This window comes from Magallana gigas, chromosome 2, assembly GCF_963853765.1.
Source record: "Magallana gigas chromosome 2, xbMagGiga1.1, whole genome shotgun sequence".
NCBI lineage: Eukaryota > Metazoa > Mollusca > Bivalvia > Ostreida > Ostreidae > Magallana > Magallana gigas.
In genome coordinates this window covers 655,708-666,397 of record NC_088854.1, presented here as the reverse complement: position 1 = coordinate 666,397, position 10,690 = coordinate 655,708, and the positions used below count along the sequence as shown (strand labels likewise).

The window sequence follows — 10,690 nt, the reverse complement described above, 5'->3', positions numbered from 1 at the left end:
AATTTTCAATTTATTTCATTTTTTTTCAATCTCAAACGCACCTGATTGCTCTGTTGGAGCGGAATTAAAGTTTTACACTAACTAATGGTTTCCATTAAGAAAACTATAGTAAAGGACCCCTGCATATGGTGTCCTATCCAAAGAATGGGGGCAATAATTTACTCAATTACTATTGGATTCCTTTTAACTCTTGATAAATACATGTACTTTTGTGAAGGTAAGATTATTTTATCATGTACACAACATAGTACTTATTTTCATTTAATTTATTTAACAAAACAATAGTTTACCATTTCCAAAGTCAATAATGGTATCGGTTAGTAAATACCTGAGTTTAAAACCAATCCTATTATGATAAGGGCCAATGAGATAATAATGTAATGTTATAATTTCCTTGATAGTCTGTTAATGGATGCTGTCTTCTATCAGCCACGATTCCAACATTCCATTAACATGTTTTACTTTCATTTATTGAATTGTACTTTTATAGTCCATAGACAGAAATATGGCACTCGTAATACGAATTTTATGAACGTAAAATCTAACCCTGTTTACAGTATTGTTACACAGTTTTTGACTATGGTACTTATTCTGTTTACTATGTGAATGATGAACGAATCCTTATTTTATTTCAAAGGAATGTCCGAAGTACTCTCATTCATTTTAGAGTGGAACTTTATTTTTTATTTAGGAAAGTACACATTCACATAATTGTCATTGCGTTTGAGGAAAATATTATTTGAAATCAAATAATGGGCCATATTATTCATACATATTTTTTATTCAGATTATACATTGTTCAGTAACTGTTGACGTTGCAGCGGGTTTGGTACATGTAGGCTGTTCACACTATACCACGTTTAGCGACATTTATATATTTGTTATATAGAAAATTCGACAAAATGACTGCTTACCCTAATTAAATTTAAGAAACATATCTACTCCAACTGCAACATGAGCTCGGAATTTGGGTTATGTTTTGGTCCTTTCAGTTGTGAAAGAAAAAGGGATCATATATGGAGTTAATGGCCCGCCAGCTTTGTTCAACTTGGCTCCAATACCCCAGACCCAGACGGATTTGAAATATACAAGTTACCCTCTGAGTGGGTATGTGAATGTTCGAAGTTTAGCAGTGGACCCAAAGCAAGGCGTCGTCTTCGTGGCCTCCCAGTCCAACATCCACGCTGTCCACAACTACAGCCTACAGCAAACCAACTCGTCTGCTTCATCCACCGTGTTCCAGGGGAAATCGGACGATACAGGGGAAATAGCCTTTGATTACCTCTCCAACAACTTGTTCTGGTGCGACTCACGTCTGAACTGGGTTGCCATGAAACCGGCTTACGGCGACAATTCGTCTCTCTATAGAGTACTGGTTCAGGACAACTTGAACAAACCGGAAGGACTCGCTTTGGATCCCGTGGATGGGTAAACTAGAGAAAAAGCTTTGAGTTTCAGAACCTTTTGAATACTTGACGATAATTTTTAGATACTTGATATTGTGTAGTAAGAATCTGAATGAACCCTCATTCCGTGTAATGTAAATTAAAATGCAATATGCAGTTTTTAAAAATGTTTGACTAATTCAAGTTTTCTACACTTTACAGACGTTTATGTGAACTTATATATATTTATTTCTTTTTAAATATACGCGGAATCTCTGTTGAACCAGGTTTATAACTGTTATGCAGAGTACAGATAATTCATAAATTTAATTGTAATCAATACCAGATTCTAGTTTTTGGTTCTCAAAAAATTAAAATTTAGAGTAGTTTAAAAATGTTACGTATACATTTCTACCACAGAATTTTAGTTGCAAGAACTCTGATCGTTTTGTTATTACAGATAAACGACGAATTTTATGTTTGCAAAATCAAGGAATGATATTACTAAACCTTAATTCACAACGATACAACTTTATGTCTTAAAACAATAATCTTTACACATTAAGTACTTTAATTTTGATTGTGGATTATATTTACGAACGAGATTTTAGAACTACCGATATAACCCAACTCAAAGAATCATCGATGTTTTTTGAAAATGCTAACTTTATCTGAATTTTTGAATTATTACACTTTTTGTACAAAACAAATTTCAACTAATTATAAATGGGTTCTTAATTAATTAATGTACATTCGTCTGCTTACAAAAATGTTCACTTACTGTAAAGATGTACCAAGACTCTTTATAGCGTTCTCCTTTTCATGTAACAGGTTCATGTTCTTTTCTGACAACAACCCAAATGGCCGCATCACCAGAGCTTCACTGGATGGAGAGAACGCCACAGTGATCGTATACCGAGGACTGGTTCGCGTCTCTTCTCTTACTGTTGACCCAGACAACGACCTCCTGCTGTGGGCAGACACAGTGCGGTTCACGGTGGAGATGTGCCAGTATGACGGGTCCCAGAGGAGGGTGGTCCGAAGGGCTAACCTGGTCTCATTTGCAGGGTTACAGTTCTACCAGGTAAGATCACGTGATGTAATAATACCCAGTACTCAGTAGGACGGGTCCCAGAGGAGGGTGGTCCAAAGGACTAACCTTGTCCCATTTGCAGGGTTTCAGTTCTACCAGGTAAGATCACATAATGTAATAATACCCAGTACTCAGTAGGACGGGTCCCACAGGAGGGTGGTCCGAAAGTCTAATTTCGTCTCAATGGAAGGATAGAAGTTCTATCAGGTAAGACCACGTGGTGTGATTTTACCCAATGCTCAGTGTGATGGATACTACAAGAGGGTGGTCCGAAGGTCTAATTTCGGTAGAAGTTCTTGTAGGTAAGATCAGTGATGTAATAGGGCCCAATAGTTAGTATGACGATTCTATCAAGATAGTGGTCCGGAGGACTAACCTTGCTACTAAAGAAGAATTACAGTTCTACCAGGTAAGACCACGTGATGTGATTATACCCAATGACCAGTATGACAGGTCCCAGAGGAGGGTGGTCCGAAGGATTAACTTGTCACAAAGGAAGGATCACAGTTCCGCTAGGTAAGACCACGTATTGTAATAATACTCAATAAATGATTAGATTATTTACCTTTACCTTGGCTATTCATGCCAAGTCAGATTATAATACCTATTTAATTAAAAAGCAATAGTAGTCAATTCGAACAAATAATTACAGTGTTTGTGTCATATATCACAGTGTTGTATGTTTCCTTTAAAGTTTATAGATCTGTTTATATTATGAAACAAAACACTGCAAATCTCACTTCAGGTACAATATTACAAACTTAGCCTTATAAATGTTTTCTACAACTTACAAGAAAAGGAATATTCATGATGGTTTTCACAGAAACTCATAGATACATATTTGATTTATAACCAACAGAATATTTATGAATAATAGAAGTAACACATTGACTGTTCTGATTTAATGGACGTATATTATAGTTAACCAAGATGGAAGTACCGGTGACATTAATGATAATTTCAATATTATTGACTGATAAGTAGTTTTAAAAAAGTGAGAATACGATTATTTGGCTATTCTGATATAATATAATACAGTATTGTTAAGTGAGATGAAACTAACATCATTTGTTTGTTTTGTTTTTGACTGTTTTGTGACGAATGCTTTCTGATATAATAAAATAAAGTAATGCAAACAGAGATGAAAGTTTGTTATATTTTTGACTAGTCTGTAATGAATGCCTTATTTTACAAAAAATTTACACATGAATAAGTTGATGTCGACAAAACATGGGTTAATATTTTGATAAACATTATCCACACATCTAACACATCAACAAGTTAAACAGATAGATACACCTCTAACTTATCTTCCCAGAATGTTCTACACGTGGTTGATCCCGGAAATAGGTTTGTTCGTGGACTCGACATGCTGTCGGGGGTATTGGTATACGATTCTTACTTTACGATGGGAACTCCTACAACTCTTGCTGTTTATGACACAGAAAATGTCCCGAGCATCCTCGGTATGTCAAATAAACATGGTATTGTATAACATTCAGAATCTATAAAAAAATAAAATTGGATTTAACCTTACGAAGGCATAAGAGTCCATTAAATATATCTCATAAGTCGTTTCTGATTTTGCGAACACAAGAATAACGTTAAACCACTTAACTGTGTGAAGTTGTAATTCCATTTGAATTCATATCCAAAAGATCCCTGCTCCTTAGAACAGTGTGGACAAATCTGTGTGAACACTCCATCAGGTCCGGTCTGTCTATGCTACGAAGGACACGACCTGGCCGAGGACGGAAGATCTTGTTTAGGTATTCTTAATGTTTTTCTTTGAAAATAAAAGACATACATAGTCCCTAAACTGCATTACCATCCCAGGTAGTAGTACATAGGAAATGGTTAGCATTAAATGCAAAGAAAATATATATACAATATTGAATTCTAAAATTTTGAAACAGCAACCTGAATAATAAATTAAATTTTCTTTTGTAGAGAGGTCTTTGTTTTATAGTAAAGGTTTTATAATAAGCCATGAAAACACTTTTGAGATGTTCGAAATTTCATCAGTCAATGGAATTGTGAAAAGTTCCCCACAGCTGAAAGACCCAGAAGCAATTATCCATTCATTTGTAGTCAACGCAGACAAAGAACTTATTTACTACATTGACAGCAAGAACAATGTTTTGAAAGAACTGGATATAAAAACCCAGCAAATCCAAACCCTTACAGCAATTAGTAATGGAAAAAGTAAGTCTTTTTTTCAATCATTATGCGTGAGCTAACATTTGATTTTTTAAACACAATAACATGATTCTATAATTACCGTGTAGCAAATGATTTTTTAAAAAGTTCGTATATGTTTATTTGTTTTGTGAATACATAGAAATTCTTAATTTTAGCCGTCAAAATTGAAACTGTGTTATCTTGAATAGTGGATAAATTAAAATTTGCCAAAATAACGAGCACCAGCTATACACTTTTACCTAATATCTCAAAATCTCCAAATACCACAACAACCAAAACAAAAGAACGGTTTTGTAATTGATGACAGGTTTAGTTTTGGACTGGTATCGGGGTATATTGGGTTGGATCGATGTTGAATCCTGGGAAATTATTGCATTCAGTCTGAATTCAGAAAACATGACAACAATTTATACGGGACTCCCTCCAATAGAATCTATGGCAGTGGATCCCCATGATGGGTTGGTAAATACAATGTAATCAAAATGATAGAATTAAGAGATATACAAATATTTTTACCAAATACTGTACTTGTCAAGATGTTGCATTCAAAATAAAGATATTAAGATATAACCTTACATTGTATTAGAACAATGTTGTTTTTATCTCACAAAGAAGTAAACCTTCTCAATACAGGAAGCTGTTTTGGATATCCGGTATGTCACCGTCGACCATTATGTGCGGACAGTGGAATGGTTCGTCACCAAAGTCGCTGTTGACTTCTGCTGAAGTTTTCTCTCCAAGAGGACTCAACTTTGATGTTACGAATGATAGGTTATATACTTTAGTTTGAAAGTTTGAAAATGAAATTCTGCTAGAGAACAAATTCTGAATGGTGCTTCTTATCTTTTTAAAGATATTGAAATTGAGAGATGTCAGCAATTAGATCAAAATAAAAAAAAATTTAACAGTTTACTGGATTTCTCTATGTAAACATATCAACAAAGTTTTTAAATCTTTTTTTTCTTATTATGGAGTGAACAACGTAGATTTACAGTAAAACACGGTTATAGCGAACACGCTTATAATGAATTGACGCTTACATCGAAGTGAATTTCATTCCCCAAATCTCTATTTCATGTTGTAAACTTGACGGATATAACGAATTACGCTTATAACGAAGTTAAATTGCCTGTCCCTGGGACTTCGTTATAAGCGTGTTTAACTGTACATGTATTTTAATACAAGTTAGAAGAGGATTTAAATTGTGTACCAAACTATGATTAAATTCCATTTCTAAAGCATATGTTTAGCTTCTTGGTTATTGCTTAAAATTCTAAAACTTTTTGTTTTTCGTTTTCATTTTTTGTTAAATATCATGACTGGACTGTTTATTTATGTATATGACGGTTAATATCTGAACATCGAGTGTTCTAGACGGATCCGGACAGACCATCAACTATTATATTTTAAAGATATGAATAATTTTATCTAAAACTGTATATACATGTAAGAAATACAGATAACCAACACGTAATATTTTTATAAAAACATTTTTTTCTACAACATAGGTTGTTCTGGATTGATGGATCTTTAATAATGAGCTGTAAAAACAACGGTTTGGATCTTCAAACGCACAGTTTAGCAATTGATGCCAAAGAATTATTCTCCTACAAGGTTTGTTGTCTAAATATCACATCATATAAAAACAACAGAACTAAACTGTACTTCAATTTCATTTAAATGTTTGATTCAAAGCTGAAAGGTCTTTATTTATACTATGTCAAAACAAAATATCATGAAGAGTCATAATTTTCTTTCAAAAATCTTCAAAAATGTTTTTTGAACAGAATTTGTTTGTTTGGATGAACGACAACCAGCTATATTTTGGACTTCAAAGCACCAATAGATATTACGGCTATATCAATATTTTGAGGAAAGCTACACATGTTGCTATTTATGATTCTCTTCTGCAGAGAAACCTTACAGGTACTGTTTAAATTTTACGTTCATGTCCATGTATTTATGATGTTTTTCTTTCACAATTGTATAAAGCGCCAATTTGTTGTCGTTTTCCATAGCGTAATATCTCAATTAAAGAAATGTACTTAGTAATTACCGATTTTCAAAATATTTTTATTTTTGTAATAATTTATAAAACCATCAACTAGAATTAATAGCTGATTATGCAGAGTTTTTGCTTATCTTAAAAGTATGAGCAAACAGCACTTTTCCCAAAAATTATTCCATATGATTTAATAATTTTTTTCTCTCTTCATTATATGGACATAATAATTGCAGGTTCTTGTCAAATTGCAAACGGAGGATGTGAGGATATATGTGTACCATTGGTGGACGGACGCATGTGTGACTGCGATATTGGACTTCACCTACAGAACGACTCTCAAACATGCAAAAACGGTAGCTCTTTTTATGTTATGTATAATTTCATACCCACAAAATTATTTACGGTTGAAAGTGTATAAAAGATAGCTTATATTAGCATCAAAGATGAAACAAATTGAACCAACTTTGCTGTAATGTTACTGTTAGAAGTTACGTTTTCCTTTTTTGGAGGAAAAGTAAAGTGAACTCTAAAGTGAAGGTTAAACGATGCATTGACAGATCTAGACCAATGTTTATTCATTCATTTTTCACCTGTCACTTAAAAAACGATGATGTTTCAATGAAGACCCTATAATTTTCAAAACTTTTGCACTCATAATATTATACAGCTGGTGTTTAGGCTTTGAGAGATGCATTCTAAAATACCTTTATAAGTACGTGAACAAGTCGCTTAAATCTACATTTGTTTATCAATAATAATTTATATTGTGCACTTTGTCATCATTCTATCAGTGCTTTATGACGACAATTTCATTCTTGCGGCCGACCGAATCCACGACCGAATAATTCAAGTTGACCTCGAGAGCGGTAATTTGGTAAAAATACCAGTTAAGGTGGTTGGTGTTACTGGAGTTGCTTATGAAAAATCCACCGGCACAATCTTTTACACAACTTCTAAGGATTTGTTTTCGGCCAGAGTTGGTTCGATTTCCCTGCGTGGAGACAGAGACCCCGTGACTTATGCCACAGGTAACACGTTGTCACGCCTAAACTTTTGTGAACCAATATAAGGGTTGTTCAATATGTAATATGTATTGTATGGTATTTTAAAAACATTCGTCTTAAATAGTGAAATGAATTTTACATCCCTTCAAAGCACTCTCTTCGGTTTAAAATACACAGCAATCTATTTTCTGAAATGAGTCACGGTACGCTGATTTAGATGTAATTCTAAAGCACTGACTGATGGCTGATGGCTTATCGGAACGACGACCAGGGCTGCGTTCAAGATCGTAGCTGCTACGCAGTGCTACGTAGTTGAAAGGTAAGCTAGCATAGCCGCTACGTAGATATTCGTAGCGTAAATATTATATGCTAAGCATCAAATTCAAGATGGCCAACTTAGTTACCACTTCGAACAAACATGAAATTTATTTATTTAGTGATATTTTTTTCACCCCTTAAGTTATAATGAATTTTAATTTTAATTTTTAATTTCTGCTTGAAATTAACTAATTTTGTCGATGTAATTCCTCTTTAGTTGAATATTTCCAACCTCAAATCTGATACCTAGCGGCTATCCTAGCGGTCCGTTTAATAGACCTAGATATCTTCGACATAGCGGCTAGGCTAGCTGCTACGATCTTGAACGCAGCCCAGATGAGGACTTTTTTAGTTTTATAAAAAGAAAAAAACCCGTTTGAAAGGTATCGAATTAGGGGTATTCAAGAGTATCATCATCCATGAAGTCCTGCGATGTTACGCTGTGGTACAAAACACATTACATATCCAACAACCCAGATATTTTTTGTTCAGGGTTTGCAAACAAAAACATTGCAAAATGTATATATACCTATTTCGAATAAGAGCATCACAATTTTCACTTGCAACCCCCCCCCCCCCCCCGCCAGCCACCCCACCCTCTCCGCTATACTGCCAACGTTTAGTGAATTAGATACCATCTAAAATATATAAAGATAAACAAAATAAGATAAAAAATTCAGAATGAATTTGAATGCTGTCACCCTTGATTTTTTCAATCGAAACAAACAAACAAACAATCAACCAAAAGCAAAAATCCAAAACAAAACAATGAAAAATCTATTTCCTTTTAAAACTAGGCTTCCAATATTCTGAAAGTTTGGCGCTCGATTACTCCACTGGAAACGTCTTCTTTGCGGCAGTGACGACACCAGGCCAGGTGACGTCAACAGGCCAGGATTTCATCAGAGTTATTCACCGAAAGTTGCTTCTTCAGAAAACTTTGTTGGAAAATCTTGATAGGCCTAGAAGCATTGCTCTCTTTTCGTCCAAAGGGTTTGTTTGTTAACGTTTATATAGTCATCTGCCAATGTAAGTCGTTTTGAAGTTCATTTTTAAATAGCGAAAAATAGTTTTTAATTATTTTGAGGTGTGGTCCTTTGGCTGGCCAGTTTATTTGTTAATTATTTCTGCGGAAGTCTTGGACAATTCCAGCCCTATGTACAGGTGCATTATCATCCTGAATTATGTAGTAATCATTTCCTTTAAACTGCTTGTTGCGTGAAAGTACAATATATCTCGTTATAAGATAAGTCCTTTTATTTATCCAAAGTCTTCATACAATGCCTCCTTGTAGTCCTCGAAAATATTCTTATCACTCTCATCCTAAATTTCTCATGCCGTCTTGGTAAATTTTTGTATTTATTTCGCTGAGAATACCGCTAATGAAAGCTGTAACGGTACTTTGCTAAAAGCCCGACATTCTGGCAATGTTAATCTTTTTTGACTGGCATCATTAAGTCATAAAGAGCGAGCAGATATGCTTGCTTTCCGATCGTTTGACAACTATTTCCCTTTCGACATATATTTCTTAACGTGGTGGTTTTCTCAAAATTTACAGACGACAACGATATGACATAAAAATGACGTATACATGTTGATTCACATGAAAATTGTTAAAGAATTTGGGGATTTCAGTTTTCAGAGAGCTGAAAATAAATTTTCTTGTTAAAAACAATATTGTTTTTGTTTGTATTTGGCGGATATTTTCATATTTTACGAATACTTTTAGTGGATGACTGTACCATCTACACTATCAAATTTCTATTAAAATTCCTGGTGCTTGCTTGTTCAATGCATACAAATACAAAAAAACTAAAATTCTTGTGTTTCATCTATTCTTTGCAATTGTTAATACTTCAATTACCTTCAGATTGATTTTCTGGACAGAAGTGGAAGTGGAACGTATTGGTAAAGCTTTCATGGATGGAACATCTAAGAAATATATTATCACAAATAAAATTCGCTGGCCAAATGGTGTAGCTATAGATTTTACTGGTAAATAATCAATCAATTTTATTTCAAACCTTGAATAATTTATGAACTCTAATTTTATTTAAGTCGAATATTTTTTTCTTAAGCGGAAAGGCTGTACTGGACTGACGGTTTTAACGAAATCGTAGAGTCCTCGGATTTAAACGGTGGGGATAGGAGAGTTGTATATAACGACAAGTATGCTCATCTTAGGAGTATCGCTATAGATGAACAGTTTATATACTACACAGGATATAATCGTCAGTAAGGTGTTTTTTTTTTAATTTCTTATCACTGTGATATCAATGTGATCTTAAAACAACGAAATTCTGCAGACTACTATGTATGATTTCTGCAATTGGTTGTCAACATCAACCGTTTAAGGTTTAAATGATTTTAGAAAAATAGCAATACATTAAAGATCCTTTTTAAGAGGAATTTTTCAATTAGTTTATTGGTCTATATTCTATATGAATGTATTGTGACCTCAAGGAAAAATGTTTTAAATACAATACATACCCCAAAACCAATGACATCATTTTAACATATGTTTAAAATCTTATAAAACTTTTATGTAATGTATATGAGATTGATATTGAGCGAAATCTATGGAAAAATACCAGTCCTAAGGATTAATTCAGTTGTCATGTGCATATCTTGAGAGTTAAATGTGTAACTTTTATTGATAACATTTACTCATTAGGTTCATATA

The 10,690-nt window shown here is 33.8% G+C and overlaps 1 protein-coding gene across 1 annotated transcript in view; it reads left to right on the top strand.

Annotated features, from left to right (window-relative positions):
* The first annotated feature begins 307 nt into the window (after positions 1–307).
* LOC105345554 (low-density lipoprotein receptor-related protein 4) overlaps positions 308–10,690 on the top strand; it is a 33,886-nt gene continuing 23,503 nt past the window's right edge. The window contains exons 1-16 of the mRNA XM_066074354.1: positions 308–316; positions 692–695; positions 960–1,428; positions 2,217–2,469; positions 3,797–3,944; positions 4,137–4,247; positions 4,429–4,683; positions 4,988–5,138; positions 5,314–5,451; positions 6,189–6,294; positions 6,468–6,606; positions 6,919–7,038; positions 7,477–7,713; positions 8,805–9,000; positions 9,878–10,002; positions 10,086–10,242. Of these exons, the coding sequence (XP_065930426.1) occupies positions 308–316; positions 692–695; positions 960–1,428; positions 2,217–2,469; positions 3,797–3,944; positions 4,137–4,247; positions 4,429–4,683; positions 4,988–5,138; positions 5,314–5,451; positions 6,189–6,294; positions 6,468–6,606; positions 6,919–7,038; positions 7,477–7,713; positions 8,805–9,000; positions 9,878–10,002; positions 10,086–10,242 (2,618 nt within the window). The remainder of the gene's footprint in view (positions 317–691; positions 696–959; positions 1,429–2,216; positions 2,470–3,796; positions 3,945–4,136; positions 4,248–4,428; positions 4,684–4,987; positions 5,139–5,313; positions 5,452–6,188; positions 6,295–6,467; positions 6,607–6,918; positions 7,039–7,476; positions 7,714–8,804; positions 9,001–9,877; positions 10,003–10,085; positions 10,243–10,690) is intronic.